The sequence below is a fragment of the Lytechinus variegatus genome, chromosome 1, assembly GCF_018143015.1.
Source record: "Lytechinus variegatus isolate NC3 chromosome 1, Lvar_3.0, whole genome shotgun sequence".
In the NCBI taxonomy this organism is placed as follows: Eukaryota; Metazoa; Echinodermata; class Echinoidea; order Temnopleuroida; family Toxopneustidae; genus Lytechinus; species Lytechinus variegatus.
Window position 1 is genome coordinate 43,074,563 of NC_054740.1, and position 21,820 is coordinate 43,096,382.

General features: G+C 35.4%; 1 protein-coding gene across 1 annotated transcript; it reads left to right on the forward strand.

Moving 5' to 3' along the window:
- The first annotated feature begins 597 nt into the window (after positions 1–597).
- LOC121414708 lies at positions 598–13,905 on the forward strand. Its single transcript, XM_041607781.1, has 7 exons — positions 598–704; positions 1,368–2,173; positions 2,707–2,891; positions 3,630–3,734; positions 7,599–7,729; positions 10,668–10,803; positions 12,049–13,905. The coding sequence occupies exons 2-7, from the start codon at positions 2,035–2,037 to the stop codon at positions 12,136–12,138; spliced, it is 786 nt and encodes a 261-aa protein (XP_041463715.1). The 5' UTR covers positions 598–704; positions 1,368–2,034; the 3' UTR covers positions 12,139–13,905.
- Positions 13,906–21,820: the final 7,915 nt, after the last annotated feature.

The window sequence follows — 21,820 nt, forward strand, 5'->3', positions numbered from 1 at the left end:
TTCATCTAGGTCGTTATGAACTTTCTTTTCCGTTAAGAGTTACTGGCTCTACTGGCGGATCCAGGGGTAAGGTCAATAAAATGAAAGTGCCGTGTTAGAATGCCAAGTTTTTAATTCTTTTATTATCTATTTGTTTATTTCTTATATATATATATATATATATATATATACTTGGAGAATGATATCCTTGTAATTAAGAGTGCTCGATGTCTGTGATGAGGCAGAGCATGAAATAAAATAAAAAGTTACACAGATAACGTGTGGTTCATCAGTACTTTATTGATTTGCAAATCAATAAAGTACTTTATAATAAGTACTTATTATAAAGTACTTAAACAGTTTAAAGTACTTATTATAAAGTACTTAAACAGTTTAAAGTACTTATTATAAAGTACTTATTTGTTTATTTATTTATTTATTCACTCATTTGATTCATCTCTTTATTGCATTAGGAATTTTCAGTCATTAACTTTTCATGCCACCCCATCATCCACAGACTTTTTGTTTAATTTCCGGCCATGCCATTATTATGCAGGTAAACTGTTTATAGATAATCCTCATAAAGATATTAGTATAATAAGATAATCTTTGAGATTAGACTAACTTGGGGCTGGGAACAACATACACTGCATGATTTTCAGAATTAAATCACGTTCACGGCTTGAATATCGTTTTTTGTTGTTGCGCATTAGTTTAAGTGAAAGGTAACTCGGATTCGTTTTCATAATTATTAGATGACATTATTTTGTGTTCAGGGTGAATGTCTATATCAATGATAATTCCCGGCAATCTTATGAGCAGACTCCACATACAGTCCCTCGCGTGTATTATCGTGTAATATTACCAGCACTTTTGCTGCGGGAGAGATTCATGGTGAGATTCACTCACACGTATTGCGAGGTTAATATAGTAGTACTAGGTGAGATAACAAATAAATTGTAGGCCTAGTTAAATTACTTTTTCTAGTAGTTATCATCTAGGTGAAAAGTATTGATATCATTTTCAAGTTTTGACTCTGAAGTTTGACTAATGATGAGTCAGCTGTAGTGTACGTTAAGTATTCATTTATTTATTTATTTAGAAAGAATGAAAGAAAGTTAAAGAAAGCTAGAGGAAGGAAGGAAGGAAAGAAAGAAAGAAAAAAAGGGAGGGAGAGAGGAAGGATAGGACAAGTTAAGATTGTAAAGAAAAAAAATTCTACTTTTATAGATGCAACGTAGAATTGGGGAAAAATAGATTCTATTTACTTTGCATCTGTTTTCTTTACATCAGATCCTTTATTCTGATCGCATTCCTTCCTTCCTTCCTACTTTTTTTCTTTCCTCTGTTCATCCATTCAGGTTTTGATTTCCCCCTTTTTTTTACAGGGTTGCTTACTAGGGGTACCTGTTGGATCAATATAATTTGAAAGCGCACATCAAATCCATTGATTTTGAACTGCACCTATCAGGAATAAGATCAGGACAGCGTGTGCGCTTTTTTGGAGAGTACTTCTTCAAGGTAGCAGAAACTAAACAAGTTGTGGCTCTTCATTGATTATGCAAAAAAGGAAGGATACTTAGATTGACTTTTGAGTTTTGATCTTCGTCATCCATGACTGATTAGAAACGGCTACAGGATTCTGCTGAAGACTAGTCTGTAGGCACAGGCATATAGACAATGATTGAAACATTGATCAACAAGTGGGTCTCAAATAAGACTAGCATAATTATGTGATAAAGAAGAAGAAGAGGGCCTACAGTACACAAGTCATTTTGAGAGAAAGTTTGCCCAGCAGACTTGCCAAAGACCTGGTCCCATTCTTATGATATTGGGTCGCCGAAGAGGCGAAGACCCTAAGCAGACTTGGCCCATCCTGTGAAACTGAAAGAAAGAGGAGGGCAACAAATTTGTTGATTCTTCACTAAACATTATTATAAAAAAATGAGAGTTATAGCTAATTCAGCTTATCTATAAGATGCGAAGAGGAATATTTTAAGCTGTTTTGTGAAATTCAGGTGACATTGTTGTAGATTAAGTGTATTGTTGTTTGAGATGGATGAGCAAGGGTATGGAGAAATTGTGTGTTTTCTCACCACCAAACAGTTTCCTGAACGAATCACGGGTAAGGAACCTGCCCATCGACTAGCACAGAATGCATTCAGGAAAAGAATAAAGAAATATGAATTATGTGGTAAGTCAGTTGAAAAAATAATGAATTCTGTGAGGGGGGTGGGGGATGGGGTTACCCCTTTTCATCAGGTAATTTCTACTAATGGTTAATAAAGTATGAAATTTACAAAAAACAACAATTTTTTCCTTTGGTTCAATTAAAATTCAATGTTATGTAATCTATTATATCGACCTCGGGAATTCCTGATAAATAAAAAATAACAAGTACCTTGTTATTTGTTTCAATTACAGTATAAAATATTTACCGAAACAATTCATGAAAATATACGCTTGACTGAGTTGGATTCTTCCTCATTAGATATCATACGTCTAGGTATAGCAGATATTACATATTTCAGTATTTACCTAAACTTTATAAGGCCCATTTCAATAATGAATTTGAACTGATAAAATTCACTGTTTTTTTTCTGTGAACTGAAAGATTTCAACAATAAGAGGAGTTATATTCCAACTAGATGTACAGTATGAAAGTGAACGAAAATTACTCATCAAGTTCTTGATGCATTTCTGATAAATTTTTATTTTTTTATGTAGATGAAAAACTGTACTTTAGAAAAGGCATGACAAGATTAAAAGTAGTCCAAACTTCGGAAAGAGAGCAGTTGTTCAGAGAATTTCATGATTCTCCTTCTGGCGGTCATGGGGGCCTGAATGTGACCTTCAAGAAAATATCTCAGAGATATTATTGGAGAGGGCTGATGTCTTATCTTAAAGTCAAGGTGAGATAAAAGGATAATTGTTGTGAAATAACATTTTTATTTTCTTTGAGAGAGAGATACAAATCATGTCTGTTCTTGGAGCCCTGGCTTTGAAATCCGATGAATCCGTGTCATGAACCTTAAATTAATTGTTTGTCATTTATTATATATTCTTAAGCTCTTAGAGTGTTTTAGATGGAAACAAAAGAACATGAAAATGTTGAGAATTGTTAAAATGGAATCATAATTTCCAATTGTATTTCCATGATGGTGATAGATGGGAGAATGAAATGCATTTCAAACATTAAAAGCTATTTTGAGAATTTAAAAGAAAAAGTTGATTTGGCAATAATGATGATGATGATGACGATGACGACAGTGACGACAATAATAATAGTAATAAAAGATAAAAGTAGTTTTAGCAGCAGTCATGGTAGTAGGTCTAGTTGTTATCATCATTATTTTTATTGTTATTTATCATTATTATCATCATCATCATTATTTTTATTATTATCATTATTATTATTATTATCATAATAATAATAACAATAATAATGATAATGATAATAATAATAATAATGATTGTTATTATTGTTATTGATATTATTATTATTACAATTACAATTTTTATTATGATAATGATAACATAACATGATTGATAGTAATAATGATAATAGCTAGTATGAGACTTTGTTTTGGCATTAGGCCAGTTCATTAATTGTTACAAAAGTTGATTCTTGTTGAATATTTTTTTTCAAGGTGAAGCAGTGCCAGGTTTGCCAAAATAGAGAACTTTGGCCAAATATGACTTTAGCATTGAAAGAACAAAGACAAATAGGAAAGAGGAAAACATCTGTTAAAAAGGTATGAAAATGCTAAGTTTATATAATAGGCCTACTTTGTGTTGACAAGGAAAATCACTCATTTATGCTGTTTTATTTTTAAAATCTAATAAAGTAGTTTTAGTGTGGTATTTACTCAGATCCTCGGAGGATGCACAAAGAAAACTGCATGCATGTCAAAAATTAATTAATGAAGGAAAACACACTCAGTGTCTGATGCAAAGACTAGCCACAGTAATACAGAATCTAAACATGGGAAGCTGCCAACGTGTAGATGCCCTTAATTCTCATCTATCTGTTCCTGCAGAGGGAGGGAATATTGCCCTTGAGAATGTAGAGGTGAGTATTTTTAAGGTTGATAGTTTTTCTTGGAGAAAAGTTACTCAGATGGACTAAATATAGATGTGTAAATTGGTGATGCTCTTTTTGTACATGTCCCACATACTGAAATTCACGCAGGCCTGAGTGTAAATATGATTGATCAGGATTCATGATCACAGAAATAAAAGGAAGGAGAAATCTGGGGCCGATTGCATAGGCGGCGGAAGCGGGGGGATGGGGGACAGATCCCCCCAAAATTTGAGGTGGGTGGGGGATGGTCCCCCTAAATTGGGAAAGACTTCCATATATATGTCATGTATGTCCCCTCCACTATTAATTAAAAAAAATAGTTCCCCAAAACCCCTTCTGTCTTTCTCTTTTTTTCTAAGTTCCGGTGGGAACTTGGATTCGAACCCCTTGCTGCAGAACGAAGCATCTCCAGTCTGTCTCCTTACTCACTGAGCTAGCAGCAATTGTTGAAAGCCATGGGTTTCATAAAAATTATCAACCGATATAGTCTACTCTCCAAGAGTATTGGGTATTTATTTTTCTGACTAAATAAACCGATGCCATTGGGAATTACACACACTCAAATTTTTGACGGAATAAAGCCATTGGTATGTATCCGACCTTTCCTTCTTAAATCTCTTAGATATATGTTAGATAATTCTTGATAAACCTCCATATTTTTTTTTTTCAATTTTAGTGGAGGGGACATATGGAAGTCTTGCCCTAAAGGGTTCCCCCCTAAATTTTTAGTTGATAACCTTTTTTCTTTTTCTTTTTTTTGCTTGTCAATTTTGTTTCCTCCATCTCCCTAAATTCTAGTGAACCCCCCCTTTAAATGTCTCTTGTCCCCACTTTTTTTTTTTTGCTTGTCAAATTTTTTAAAATGTTTCCATCACAAAATTTCAGGGAGACCCCCCCTTAATTTTTTTTTGCCCTGCCGCCAATGGCCGATTGCACGAAAGGGTCTTTGCAAGGACCGTCTTTCGTGTCCCCTATCTTTTATGATGCGCCATGTGAAACATATTTTAATTAAATCATCTGCAAACATTTCATTCGTCCGTTCAAATAAACAAAATATTTGTTTTTAAAATGATGTGATATATCATGAAATTGTAGGGGAGACCGGGGTTAGTTGGATCATGGGGTAGGTTGAAACATTGTAATTTTCTTTAACGCCTGTAAAGTAAATTTGTGCAATACTCCCCTTAATTTATTGCAATAATGATTCAACACTGTTGTGTTATTAATAGCAATAAATTGAGGGCAGTATTGCATGGATTTATTTTAGAGGCTTTAAAATTCAAGAAATAGTTACCACATTGATGGCAAGTATCTAAACTGCAAAATGATGGACGAAAAAATGTAAAGTAGGCCTAGGCCAAGGGGTTTCGCCGGTATCGCGATCTCAAAATTCTATTCCGATCGGGGAATGTGCGCTGTGCTGGAAAACCATTCTGAAAAAGCGTGACCTAACTTCGTAGACTAAAGTTTTTGTGGAGATTTAAACAAAAGCTCAAGCTCAAAAAGTGACATATTTATATCAGATTGATGGCAAAATGCTATTGAATCAGTAAGTACCACATTTTTGATGATTTCTGCTTGAAAAATGGTGATATCGTCATGCTTGTTGAGAATATCAGATTTCTTCAAAACAGGCGCTAATGGTGACAAATTTGCCGATATTTTGTCAATATTTTTATGAATACTGAACTCATCCTAAAGAAATTTACACCAATAGTCCAAGGGGTAATTTTAAGTCGCTTTTCACGTTGATGATGTAAGATTTTAAGGATATTGGCTAGTTTTTAAGATAATAACCGTCCACGAAGTATGGACAAGCGCGAAGTTTGGACTCACTGCCATAATTTTATTTGAAATTTTGAAAGGGAAAGTAATTGTAATCAATTACTTTTAATTACATTCAATTACTTTTCCATCAATTTAATAATTTATGTTTTAATTTCATGACCTTTGTCATGTCAACTGCTTCAGCATCAAAGAGTGTAATAAGCAGAATCCGTAACAAACCATCTTGTCAATTTCTTTATAATATAGAATTATATTGAAATAGTTCCATGTTACTTACAGTCATTGGCGGCAGAGCAGAGGATTATCTTTTTTGTTTGGGGGGGACGCAACAATAGCCATCCCCCAAACACAAAAGATAATCCTTTGCTCCGCTGCCAATGCGTACAGTATACAAGTTGGTTTCATTCATGAATTTTATAGAAAGTAATTGTAATTGTAATTGACAAAAGTAATAGGTAATTATAATTGAAAGTAATTCAATTGAAAAGTAATTGTACTTGAACATTTCTTCAATTACATACATGTAATTATGATTGTAATTGAGCCCCACCCTGCCTTTAGTGTTTATCTGCAATGAACAAGTGTGATTTCAGGTAGGTTGGCTATAAATTTATTGATAATAATGATAACTACACAAAACAGAAATGTGCCTGTGTTTTCTGCATTTAACTGCACCAATATACAATAGTTTAATGACGTGGAATGACTTTTTAAATGTATGTGTACTCACCTTTTCTGTAAAGGCCTGGTATCACTGCCCGATCGTTGTTGGAGCGGAGAGAAAAAATCCTCACCACTCGCTACCTTTAACCATTTTCGATTTCGATTGTTTTTTTTTTTTTTTTTTTTCCCTAATTTTGTGAGCGAAATTCGACCGCCTCTCCCTACCGCTCCAACAATGCTCAGGCAGTGTGACCAGGCCTTAAGGTAGATTTTGGTAGAATAACGGCATTCGGCGAAACTAAAAAGCCTTCCCATTATTTTTATTTCTGTGATCATGCTCACCTAAGGCTTAGTCAGATTACCTTTTACTGATTCTTTGTTGAATTTTTTTTTCAATGGTTTTCCTATGTATCGGGATAATCAGGCCTTAGTGCAATTTCATGATTTTGCATTAATAGTGTTTTGGTGTTTTTGTACATGTGCATTAGAGCTTTATTGGATAATTTTTAATCATTAATATTAAAATTTTTGTTGACTTTGACTAGAGTGCATGAGCCCCTGATTGCCATGAAATGAATGATTTGTTTATTATTTTCCTGCTTATTTACCTGTATACATTTTTGGAATGCTAAATGAGTATTGCATTATTTATCAGTTGATTATATTAAAGAGAGTATTGCTAATGCTTTGTGCTTTAGCTTGTTAATTACATTTGTTCAACTCTAATGCTATGCTGTGAATCGATCTTGAAATGAAATTATTGTCATTATTGTTATTACATTACCACTTCTATTATTGTTATTAATAATTATCATAATTATTATTGTTGTTTTGTTATATTTGTTATTATTTCTATCATTATCATCATCACCATTATAATTATTTTTTTTTGTAGACTGCAAGAGGAAAGGCAAACAGCCCTCTAGCCATACATGTCTTGGACACTGCTAATCTCAGGATTGAATCCTACTATTATTGGTTCTAAATTTCTATTAATATTTCAAATTTTCAATTACTACTAGTCTCACTTTTGATATTACTGTCGCTATTGTTATTATCACTGTATTAATATCATTATTTGTAGACTGCAGGAGGAAAGGCAAACAGCCCTCTAACCACCCATGTCCTGGACACTGCCAGGGGTTCGCCCGCTGCTAATCTCAGGATTGAAGCCTACTACATTATGGCTGGACAATGGAAGAAAATTGCAGAAGGGTGAGTTGAAGTATTACTTTGTAGAGGGCAATTCTTACAAGCAGCAATGTTGGAAATGGTTATTTTGATTGCTAATAAAGCATGAATGCCTGTAAGCAAGCAACCAACCAGAGGACCGATGGCTTAGGTCCCCTCCGAGGGACCTGGTAATGAGGATTAATGCCTTACCAAATAGCACTAGAGCACCAAGTGGGAATAGAACCCAGGTCACTGGAATCCAGACTTGCCAACTGTCCCGATTTTATCTGGATCGTCCCGATGTACAACTTTCAAAATGGCCAAAAATTGGGACGCCCCGACTTTTGAAATTTCATGTGAGAAAGAAAAATTGTAATCTTAACCGAAAGAGGGCATCACCATATTACTGGCGTATTTTATTCATGCTATGCTATGTACTGCGATTCACACAGCGCGTGTACAGTATGCACTCTGCAGTTTAGCATTCAGCAGTGCGTAATAGGTAAAACAGGTATTATGGTTTGCTGAACCGAACTACGAGTAACGAAAAGTGACTTGGCCGTCGCGCACGGAACATGTGTTATTGTGTGTTTGTCGTCAAGTCACCATTTTGTTTTATTGTACCTACTTGGACTGCGTTCGATAACGCATTCGTTGCCCGGTTTATCGTGTAAAACAGAGACATTACATGCTACGCCGCTTCTTACAGTGTAAGTGTGCTCAAGAATGCAGACAGCCACGTACAACACACTCCATCAGAAGGAAGGTGCTTCAAGTTCCACAGAATAATATTTAAGTTAATTTTAAGTATATAGTGCGAATAGTGCAAAATGTTGGGTAACATCAAAATTAAGAGACTTGCTGTTGTATTACAAATAAATTACAAATTATGAATACAAATAAATTACAAATGATAAAAGTGCAAGCCCACTTTGATTACCGGTACACCACAGTGTATTTTAAAAGATTTTGCAACCTTCAATGCATTCATTTCAAGTATGAAAATTGTGTTCCCTTGGCCTTTAAAGTTGCTAAAATCCAAGGGGGCCCCCTGGACCCCCGGCCGGTGGTTGTCCAGATTTTGGGTTTCCAAATGTTGGTAGGTATGGGAATCCGAAAACCCTGGGGTGGTATTCTGGAACACTGTCAAAACTTTTGTCATATCTCTCCGAGATGTGACACCGCTATGATTGTCACAAATCGGTATTCTGAACATTGTCTTTTCCCTGTCATATCTCCCAAAGTTCCCGCCCATCTTTTCGGAAGCAATCCAATCAAAATCATCGTTAGTTCCCAGTGGGAGCCCTTCTAGCCAATAGGAAGGCCCTGTTACAGGTAGGGCGTATCCCCAATGCAGTTGCTGGCATCGCGCAACTACGCGAATATTGATGCGCTTAATTACAAAGAGAGACAGGAAGCTGTGAAGGATTTTAGAGGAGAAGTAGAAAAACTAACTAATTGTAGCATGAAAAAATAATTTTGAAAATTATGGATGATGAGTAAAACTAATACCACAATCTAATCTAAATAATATAATTATTTGCTTGACATTCAGTCGGCAGGGTATCGGGATATTTGGTACTAAAAGATATGACAAAATTTATGACTGCTACCCCCCTGTCATAACTTTTGTCATATCCTTTGCTTGTATAAAAGGATTACGCGCATTTAAAGCTGCGTATTTTTTTTCACTTCACATGACCAAGGTCAAAGGTAATTTAGGGTCAATGAACTTTAGCCGATTTGGGGGTTTCTGTTGAATTACAATAAAAACTTTAAAAGTTTTTGTATCTGATTCATGAAACTTGGACATAATAGTAATAAAGTATCACTGAACATCCTGTGCAAGGTTGAGGTCACATGATCAAAGTCAAAGGTCATTTAAGGTCAATGAACTTTGGCCGAATTGGGGGTATTTGTTGAATTACCATCATAACTTTAAAAGTATGTTAGTCTAGTTCATAAAACTTGGACATAAGAGTAATCAAGTATCACTGAACATCCTTTGCGCATTTTAGGTCATATGACCAAGGTCAAAGGTCAATGAACTTTGGCAATAATGGGGGTATCTGTTGAATTACCATCATAACTTTGCCAGTTTATTGATCTGACTTTTGAAACTTGGACACAAGAGTAATCAAGTATCACTGAATATCCTGTGCAAGTTTCAGGTCACATGATCAAGGTCAAAGGTCATGTGAGGTCATTGAACTTTGGCCACATTGGTTGTATTTGTTGAATTACCATCCTATCTCTGTAAACGTGGAAATAAGAGTAACCAAGTATCACTGAACATCTTGTGCGAGTTGTAGTAGTTTTCAAAGTCTGCACTGCTGGTATGTTGAATCGTGTGATGCAGGTGAGACGGCCAGAGGCATTCCACTTGTTTTTTTTAAAGGGCACTAAAAATCTCCAAGCCAACGAGAGGGGCGTTGAAGCCAGTCAAAAGGGCATCCTTGGCTGTGACCTTGGATTAATTCAAGCCCTGTATTCTGATTTGATGGGCGCTATGTGAAAACAGATTATAATTATTAAGTTTCCAAAGCCTTGGGGGAAAGATCATTTGCCTACTTATCCCTTAAGTTATGGAACAGCATCCTGAAGACATTAAAAACATATACATGTAACTTCTGAAACATTGTTCCATTCTTCGTTATTTTCCTTGAAAAGTCTTGAAAAGTACATTATGTACCTTGAGCACTCTACTAGTATAAAGTGGATTTGGCACAATACAAGTAAAATTTAATATTATTGTCATAATCATCAACATCATTAATATTATTTTTAAAATTTTTGTTGTTGTTATTATATTGAATATAATAATAATGATTACAATTCAAAACATTTTAATAACAATCAGTTTAGGAGTCTTAAATAGTGCAGTATAATATATACCGGTACTTCAATGAATAGTTTATACACAATATAAATCTGTATTATTATTAATACTTGAGAAATCTTTTTTTTAAACTTTTAATAGGCAAACCAATTCTGATGGTAGATGTCCAGGTCTCCTAACCGCTGACCAATTCCTCCCAGGAGTATATAAGCTCTACTTCGACACAGGCTCATATTTCACTGCAAATGACATCAAGGGATTCTATCCCTTTGTAGAGGTGAGATGTTTGTGAAAATATACATCTCTGTTTAAATGCATAGCGCAGCTATTGTGTTCTCTCTCTCTTTGTAACCTTTTCTTACTCTGAGGCAGTTCTGCAGCAGAGTTACTTATGGGGCATTGCAAGAGAGTTGCAGACAATTGCTAGTGAATCTTGGGTCATAAGACTAAGTATAAGTCTCATAATTAATTGCAAGTTTGCACTTGATTGCTGGTCCGCTTCTTTGTATCTCGCAGTAAAAATCAAGCCTCAGCTCTTAGGGTATACGCCGCCTTCTTTAAACTTAACATGTACATGTTTACATTCTTCATAACAAACTGATTTTTGTGTGAATTTATGTTTACGAAAAATGTAATGAAATTGAAGAAAAATAAATGTTCATTTCAATTGAATTGAATTGAATTTTTTTTCTATAGACACAGTTGATATATCAGTTGTAAATTTGCATCAGAAATTTGTAATATTTTCTTGCAACACCCCTTAAGAGTCGCAAATAAACAACATGGCTGCACAATGATAATGCACCAGTATTATAATGTTAATAGCCAATTTAATAATTCAAGCAAGAAAACTGAGAAATGCTGCTCAGTAGTCAGTACTATTATTTCCATAGCTCTACTTGGTTGATCAGAGGTTTTGAAAAACGTATGAAATTTTTGATATGGGCAATTCCATAAAGATGTACATCCGAACCCATGTATGTGGGACCTTCATGAAATTTGCTGTCTCTAATTTCTGGTTCTTTTGACAGTCTGTAATGTTCTCAAAGGACCATGACTTGGTCAGTTTATGAACTGAAGTAAAACTTGAGAGAATGGGGGTCGGATGTACAAAAAGGTTGATCATTTTATGGAATTACCCTGGTGTACATTAGATCAAGGAAAGGAAATACATGCTAAAAGTGATTGATATTCATAGTCTTTGATGACATTTGATTTCTTATATATTTCTTTATTTCAGCAATCTGCGACAGAATACCATTCGTGGTCAGCGGTTAAAAAAATGACTTGGGAGGAGTCAGCCCTAATATACAGAATGGGTGCTCTGTCTTTAAGGGTAACCATTAAGTGAAGTAAACCCCTTCTAGAATAAGCATCTTTTGTGGAATGATTTATATCTCAGAGATGTCATTCTGATGTATCAAGTGCTATTATTATTCAAGAACATTATTTATAACTGTTAGTAGTTCATTTTTGAATATCTTTTGATTTTTTTTATTTGTTTCTCTTGTTCTATTTACAGATCGTGTTCGAGATAGAAGACGTTAACCAGCACTACCATGTTCCTCTGCTTTTAAGTCCCTTCTCCTATTCCACCTATAGAGGGAGTTGATAAGCTTGTGAATCGTAATCAAAGCAGAAATTCTCTTGGAAATTGAAAATGAACATTGAGAAATCAAAGACAGTAAAAGAAGGCATTGGATCGGAGCAGAAATGCAGGAAATGAATGTTTGTTACACACAAAAAATCCCAATTTTTTTTTTTTTTTTGGTTACTGCCTTGGTCTGCATCATGGGATAAGCGCTAACATTGCAATAAATGGGAATATTCCAGGGCCCTTTAAGACATTTCTGGGGCAAAATCGCCCCATGCGTCTCCATGTAATTTTCCCCCTGGTTCATGATCCAATTCACCGACTCGATGGTACAGAATAAAAAGCTTTTCCTGAATGTATGTGTTACATGGACTTGCATTGTTTTTTTCACACGTCTGACTGACTTCACGAAACAAACACTTAATGTCATTCAGGGATCTTGCTTGAAATTGATAACAAACAAAAAATATCAACTAGACCTGGCCATTTTGCACCCCCAAATTTATTTTGTTCTCAAAGAGATGTCAATTTTACTATGGTATTAATCCTGTTGAAAATGCAGATTTCCCATATTATTATGCTCTGTTCTAACATTAATTTAGTGCCATTTGACAAAGGTGCTCATTTAGAATTTGACTTGACATAATATTGCACACGCTGAAATATGCATAATTACGTACACAAAATCCGCCAAAAGTTTTGTACCATGGTACAACTGAATATGGGCCTATATGTGGGAAAGGTAAGGACTCTTTCTGTCATCTGATAAGAGTCCTTGCTGATTTGATAGGATTTGTATGATTTTTTTCTACTTTTGGAAAAAAATAGGAATTTTTATTTGATTTTGAATCATTATTGCATATTCTGTTCTTTATGAACAAATTAACTTTTAATATTACTTACAAAGAGAATGTCAACATATGATTCACTTGCAATCAAATCTAACTTCTATGATTATTGAATGTTGATTGATTGTATTATTAGCCAAAATTAGGTGTTATGTGATGAGGCCCATACTTTTCATTTTCCTTTATTTTAATACTAGGAATCATAACTAATACGATTGATGTTGCGAAATTCTCCCACATTGGAAGATGAAAAATATTGTGGGGCCCCATCGCATAAAGCATACCACAATGTACTTCTGGCTAGACAACCAAAAAATTGAAATCTAATCATGCGTTGCCAGTCTGGGTTCTAAAGATAGTGCATGTCATATAAGGAATTACAGGTGTTTTTATGGATATCCTACCTTTAATTGATCACTTTAAACAGGTATTTTGTATGATCATGGAAGTTCATCTGTGGTGGTTGAAAATAAGTAAAATTTTAACATTTTCTCACAACACAAAAAAATCCAAAGAATTGCCTCAAAATTTTCGGCTGCCTTCTTCAGCAATGCCAAAGTGACCCGATATGACCTAGTGACGTAGCGATCGATAATCTAGTTGTAGACACTCGGAAGCTTTAATTGTCCTCTGTCCCTATTGGATTTTCTTTGTGTTTTTCAGATTTTGCTTTGTTGTGAGCAAAAGTTTGAATTTTACTTAGTATTTTGTACGATTATTCTTTGAAAATCTGATTTTTCTCTTATGATAAAACTAGTTATCGTAGGCTCTGTAACGCCAAAGTTAGTGTGAAACTGCAAACTATAATTTTTATGCATATCTTTATTTTCAACCAGTCTGGTCAGATGTAATTCCGTGATTCTGTGACAAAGCACATATGATATGTTGTAAAATGTTTACGATTTAGTACAATTTGGCATAATTGATTAAATCTAATGCCATATATGATATATGATGTTCAGCTTTGTCATTTGTCACTTTGGCTTATCGTGTGTATCTTCCTATCTCTTCCATTTCTTCACTAATACCAAAATAGGGAAACAAAGAGAAATCCCCCCCCCAAAAAAAAGAAGATAGAAGCAAATGAGTGAAAATATCAAAGAAACATTACTTTTTAAAATTTGTAATCATATGTGATGTGGCCAAATCAAAGTCCCCATAGCTATAGGATTTTTTTATTCAGGTCCTTCATGTACATGCATGCTCCCCCCAAAAAAAATAAATAAGAGTGACCAAAGAGAAAAGCAATCCTCACAGATTTCTGTGTGAAGGGGAAATTTGCCACTTGGTCTCCTCCCACATGGTCTAATCCTGTTTTGTCCACAAACCAGTTCATCTACTAATCAGGCTACACCCATTTTGTCTGGTATCCACTTGGTCTAACATAACATCACTTAGGCTAAATTTTCATTTGGCAAATTGTAAAATAATGTAGATGAAGTGGAGATTGGACACTCTGGACATTAGTCCATGGGGGGTGTTTCACAAAGACTTGGGTATGAGTCGAACTTAAACACCAAGTTGCGTACGGTATGAAAGGCTTGACCGCATTGGTCAGATCGTGTCATGAGGTCGCGCACTACTGCGTATCCATAAAAAAGATTGTGCATTGCATATCATGTACGCTTCAGCATTTAAGTGTGACTTGAGTCATACTTGTATCTTTGTGAAACGCCCCCCTGGTGAGTATTATAGCCAAGTGATGGTTGGACCAAACGGTAATTAGACCAAGAGGGTTTAGCCATGATTGTGTTCGCACAGGTCGTTGATCTGAGAATTAGACCATCAGTTCATAGACCAAATGGATAAAAACAATGGAGGGCACCCTTCTTCACCTAAACATAAAGCACCTCATTTTGAGGATATAAGAAACAATGAAGAGCATTAGAATTGGAAGTAAATTTCAATTATAATTTTAATAGAATTCCTGAATCAATACATTGATAATACGTTTGAATCAACATTCATACAATCATAAAATTGAATGACATTTTAAAAGATGTTTATACATGTATATAAAAATATGGCAATAATCAGCAAATTCAGAGTAATTCAGTGAAGAAGTAAACATAGTAAGAAAAGTCTTAATTGCAGCAAAAAAAGAAAAAAAAGAAAAACACTTAATTGCATCAAATAAAGTAAAAATTACCATAAGTTTGGAAAATTAGCAGCAATAAAAAATGTGTTCTCTATCTCAGGCAAGCTAATAAAACGTTTGGTAAATTGGTTCGAACTCTAATTTCGGACAATCTGAGCCCCGTCTTACAAACAGTTACGATTGATCCCATCAATCGCAACTAGATGGCCAGCAGCGTCAACATCTATTATGCATGTTTGTTCAAAATATTTTTTAGCTATGATGTAGGCCTATATTCATGCATTCAATGTTTTCTTAAAAATTGAATGTGCTTCTCTTTGCATACAAAGGACATTGTACAAATGTTTCTAAGAAAAAATTATGAGACTGATGGATTTACTGTTGGATTTCCACGGTTATGATTGATCGTAACTCTTTGTAAGATGGGGCCCAGGAATCTTGTTATATCTGGGGCCAGTAACACAAGGCTAAGCATTAAATTGTACAATTGATTTGAATGCTTGATTGCATATCATGATCAATGAAACCAAACATAACAAGTCAGCCTGATGCCCGTTGGGGTCACTCAATATGACTTGGGGACCGCATGACCGTTACCAAAATCGCGGGAAAAGGGGTCAATTTCACGGAACGTCCGCGGACAGAACACTCCTCGAAGTAGTGAAAATAGGGGTGCTCACCGTCCTCGATCTGATGGAAATAGGGGTCAGGAAAAAGGGGAGAACGATTATGGGAAGTAAAATCCGTCGCCGAGTCACCAGCCGCAGAGGGCACGCGCATCATGCTCTATATCTTTATATGAACTCTACATTTATTTTTACAAAGAATTCTACTTTTCTTATTTTTCAAAGTTCTTTTGGATTATTGTATCAGTATGACTTGGCTCTTGGTCATCTTTAAGGACTGAGCACTCCGACGTCTGTGTTGCAATTTCCTCTAATAAGGAAAGGGTGTTAAATGCCCTGTCCTTGAAATACGGTAAATAGGGGTTAATTTGCGAAATGGGCAAAAGTGTCCTTACAATCTTATAATTAGGGGTGTTTCAAGGTACCATTTTACCGCAATTTTGTCCTTGTTTCGCGTGAAAATAAGGGGGTAAATTTCACAAAATGTCCTTGAAATTGACTGCAATAGGGGGTCACTTGCATTTGTGGTAACGGTCATACTTGTCCCCCTCTGCGGCTGAGTGACCCCACCGGGGCCTGATGATCACGCGCTGATCTGTGTTTTTGGGCACGGCCCAGAATATGAAGATTTTGAAATGAGGAAAGTAATAATGAATGCGGCCACTTGGATTGTGCTTGTGTCCGTGTTGTAAGGGGCTTTTAGAAAAAAAAGAAGAAATTTTTGGGTGCTACATTTCAAAACCAACTGCCTAAATCTGAAACATTGAATAAGCTTTAAACATCACAATGAATGGGGATTTTCTGGGGATCTTTCTGAACTGTCTAGGGCTCTTCAACGTTTCGGGGGTGAAGTGACCCTGAATTATATTTTTCCTGCATGGCGATTTAGCATCACCCAGGTCTTAGCTAAGTGTCAAGCCACAAGAAAACTAATGCCCAACATGCTGGAGTGTTATCGGGAAAACTGGATGAATAGTGGCAGATTTACGTAAATGACTTGCCAAAGGAAATAAGTTCTGCATTGACATTTGAACCCAGGACCTTTTGCTTTACTTATCCACAACACTTCATACCTCATAACAGGAATATTTCTCTATAAATCTATTTGATAACCCTTTCATAAACCCAATTATGCGGCTAATAGCAGCATAATTTGGTTGTAAAATTGGAGGACCAGAGTTATCCGCATTATTTTGATGCTGCTATTATCCGCATAATAGCAGCATCGGGACAAGATTTTGAGTTTATGAACGCATTTCCAAATAATGCGGATAATTGCCATGGTGCGGTCACAAGGTCACCCTTTTCCAACACAACCGCATCGGAGGGGGCATCTTAGGCGGCTAATTGGATAGGTTTATGAAAAGGGTATGAGTTTTCCCCATAACATTAAGGTATTGAAATTTGATATAAGTATAAAAAATGAAAAATGAAAATACAAAAACTTGAGATTAAACAGATTTTTTTTCCTTTGGAAATAACATTAAGAAACAAAATGGAATACAAACTATTAAAGAATATCAGATAATGTATTATTCTTAACAAGATTTGTTCAGTAGCATCACTTTAAGTGATGATATATACAATGTTGCATTTGCCATTCAACTAAATTGCACTTCCCCTATATCTCCTCACACACTAAGATATAAATTTTCTTATATCAAACACAACGGCCCGTATTCTGAAGACCAGGGGCGCATCTTACATAGAGTAAAGCCAGCCCGTCAACAACTTAACGTTTCTTGAAAATATTTTTTATGAATGATCATAGTTCATATATTAACTGTTTTCTTGACAACTGAGTATGCTTCTATTTGTTTTCAAAGACAATGAACTAATTTCCTTGAGAAAAAATTATGACATTGGTGGATTTCTATAAATTTGAGATTGATTGGATCAATCTTAACTCTTTGTAAGACGGGGCCCAGGTGGGTGTATCATAATATTTTTTGTAAGTTGGGAGCGACTTTATGAACGACTGGTGATCCTTTCTTGTGGTAAATGATACACACCAGATTTCCATTGGTGTTGATGAAATTCCTAAGAAACAGATCACCATTCAAACTCACGAACAGCTTTATAAAACACCCACCAGTTCAAAGCCTGTGCTAAATTTATCAGAAGCTGAAAATGTCAAAATCAAGGCCTAAGTTAAACTGGACTTTAGAATGCAGGCATACATGTATGACATTCAATATCACCAGTCGTGACATCATAATGAAATCATGATTTCATGAATTTTTCCTTAACAATTACCACTTTTTGAGACTTAAATTGTACCCTGCACACTCAGCATATGTGATCCCATACATGTCTCATCATGTACTGTAAGAACACTATGAAAAACGTTTCAGGTGGGCGTTTCATAAAGCTGTTCGTTAGTTAAGAGCGACTTTGAGAACGACTGGTGAACATTTCTGAGGTGCTACATAATCACTGATGAATATTTAATGGTGAATATCATTTACCGCAAGAAAGGATCACCAATCATTCTTTAAGTCATTCTTAACTAGTGTCTGGTATTTCACAGTTTGTCAAGTACATTGTTATAACAAAATGCTTATGCATTCTCAGTATAAATGCAACAAATACCTTCATAGATTGTTCATTGGAGTGCAATTCTAGTCACCTGGTCTATTCAATTTCTTCAACCTGCTATGTTAGGCTTACTTACATAATATCTTGCCTTTAAATTTGCCTATCACAATGAAAGAAATGAAAGGTCATTCAAACAAAATTGCCTATGAAGTAACTACCGGTACCGGTAACTAGCAAATGGTCTATTTTAACCAACTTGAACTTAAAATTCTAACAAATAAGACAAGTATGACAAAAATTGAATTAAAGAAGAGAATAATACCACTGCAGGTTAATACAGGGTTACAACAACTCTGGGTAGGGAAATTCCATAGGTTGGCAAGATCTTCAAATTAATCAACTACAACCTAAACCTTTATCTTATTCAAGCAAAAATATGTAGGGTCAAACTTAAAAGCAATCATTGCGCATGGTTGAGGGAAGGGGATTGTTTAAGGGCGACCAGACATCACCAGTTAAGATGACGATTTTCGGAGGTTTGCCCTGAAGTTGGACACAATTTTGGTAGAGTTTGGCCAATTTGCTTTCAGCCTATTGCAGTTTCTTAAGAATTGAGCTTGCCTAACTTAGGAATATGCACCTCGATGATACCCATTGAAAACAAACCAGACAAACTATGTTACACAAGGACTTTTGATTGCATCCAAATTTGGGGGCAATAAACGCTGTGAATCACCATCAAGCCCCACAATTTGTGATCACCCCTTTAGAATAGAGATATTTTGAACAGTCCCTTCTGGAAATGAAGCATACATGTAGGAATAAAACAGCAATATCACTTAGGATCTAAAAACAAGATAATTCATTTAGAATGGCCCCTCTGATAAATAAGAAAGGTGTTTTTATATACCCCAATACCCTTTACTTGGAATACTTTATATCAAGTATGAAAATGGTCTTTGAGAACTGAAAAATAGTGTTTTCTTTAGTGGAAGCCCTACATGTATAATGATTCCATTTTGTGAACTGTCCATATGTAGAGCCTATTGTGTGTGTTCAATTTAATGGAGTTATCTAGAGTCAAGGACATATTTTTCACTCTTATGAAAGTGGAGACCCTACAATGATTCCATCGTGCATTGTTCATGTGTAGAGCCCTAGATTTTAACTACATGACTTTTTTTAAAGCATGTTAATTGAAAGGATTTTTTTTTTAGTCACAGGTTATTTTTCACCCTTATCATAAAAGTGGAAGCTTTTGAATTGTCCACGTGTAGAGCCTTATTCTATTAAACTTTACAGTGTTTTAAACATGATTAATGAAGTTTTCTTTTCTATCGTATAAAAATCTCTTAGCATTTTATAGATAAAGAATTGTTAGCTCATTTGAGGGAGGTTATTGACAGTCAAAGATCCAGTCGGATTAGAAACAATAGTTTTGAGAGGCTGACTATTGTGCAAAAGCATTATGGCCCCTGAAATGGCATTGCGTCTAATCCAAATGGATCTGTGGCTAGATGTTGATGAGCATGTAATGATACAATAGGGTATTTTTGCGAAGTTAATGTGGAAGGGAGCTTTCGGGGTAGCCGTTGGTCGTGGTCACAACTACCTATATTTATGAATACAAACGTACACCATACACCATGCCTAGGTACTACCAGCGAGCAGACCAAAGTGGTGGCTAGTGGAACGGCATGGGAAACATGTTCAGTCACACAAATCAGGACTTGCATTCCATTGGACTTACATGTATATAGAAAATTAAGAGAAGTGTAGTAATGTATTCCAAAGTATATATACATGTATGGAGGTGACAAATTATTGAGGTTTGCCATACACAGTGCCCACCTAATTAATTACCCTCCAATATCCCCATAGTTGACGCCAACATCCTGATCCAATGCCATTGACCAACCTTCCAACATTGACTCTGAAAGCTGCAATGTGCAGTATATGTAACAATGGTTAGATAAAAGACACAGTTGTTAGGAGGGGTTCATCGGTTCTATAACTATCTTCTCCAGACCTGAATAATGACATCCTCAGAGAGGAAGTTCAGGAGTTTGAAGAGCAGTCTACAGCATTTAAGATCAATGCATGGTTTTATACTTTGTAAAAATTAAACCAATGAATTCAATTTTAAATGGTAAACAATAAATCACAGAATTGCCTATTATATGCATATGTTCTCCCCAATTACTGATGGTAATCAAGAACTGTACATTGATTCTCCATGATTTCAGTCATTTGTTATCAACAGCACATACAATCTGTGAAATATTAATGTCCAATTATGAACTGCTTTCAGGCCCTTCCCTCGCTCATAGGCCCAAAGCAGCCTAGTATGAAAAGAATGTTATTCAGATGACAATAACAGTTGCCTGACCGGTTATAATGAATTTGTTATCTAACTGATGAATGTCCATCTCCTCATAGGTCCATGGTATCATACAGGTTGATACAAAATATCTGGTGCAAGGGCCAAAGCTAAGAAGTTTGAAGTAGGAGTTAGCGGAAAAACAAATGCCATCTGGTCGAATGGTGTTGACAAAAATAGAAAGGTGCAAGTATAATCAATTTGGTTTTACATTATTTTATAAATTTGTGGTTTGGTTACAGGTTTAGGATTACTAATGTGAGTAGAAACACTAAACTTCTCAAGAAACCTGTCCTCACTATTGACCAATCTGTATTCTTCAGTTTTCTAGATAATTTTCTTGAAGAAAATGTTTTGGAATATATTTGATACCTTTGCCCAAATTCTAAGTGGGTGGTTCGGCATATTACAATGTTCCATAATCGAGCAATTGCTTCTCTTATTAAGAGATGGTTGAATGTACGATGATAAACTATGTCTTGTGTGTCCATTTTTTTTTCCTTCAAACTGTATGATAAATATTTGTTCAAGATCAGTGAGTTCAGAATGTATTTGTCATATAGAAAGTGCAAGGTAATTGTTTGTGATATAGTGGACAGATATGAACTTCTTGAGGGCCCACAGTACAACAGAGCATCAAAATATGTTTGCACACACTGTAAAAAAAGAATACATTCAACAAAGTAGTCTCTGCAAACATACTGAGCAACACCATGCAATGAGCCCAGCCAACAATGTACAAGAGGTAGCACTGTATTTCATCTTCAATTACAGCTCTGCAGCTCTTAGTAGATGTCTCTTGTGGATGAACTTTGAAGATGCTACAAGGTTTGGAGATGGTGCCCACATTATCAGGCTTTATAAATACTTTCTTCTGTATTTCAAGCTTGAAGGAAAAACCAAGTATGCCCTGCAGTCTCAGGCTACTTGCACAGGTCAAGTGTCTTCTTTCACCATGACTTGCAAACCAACTCATTTGGAATAGAGTAAATAATATGGGAAAACAAGACACAAATGTTGAACTAGATAGAGAGAATGAGCATCATAGCCATGTTTTCAAGGAAGAATTTTGACAATTTCACGGCATAGTATCCAAAGCAAGCATGGCACGAGTCAGTATGTAATTCTGCTCAAAATTCCAAGAGAATTTTAAGGTTGATAAAGGGACTCAGACTCAAGCAGACAAAGGTGTCAACAAGCATGGCATGAG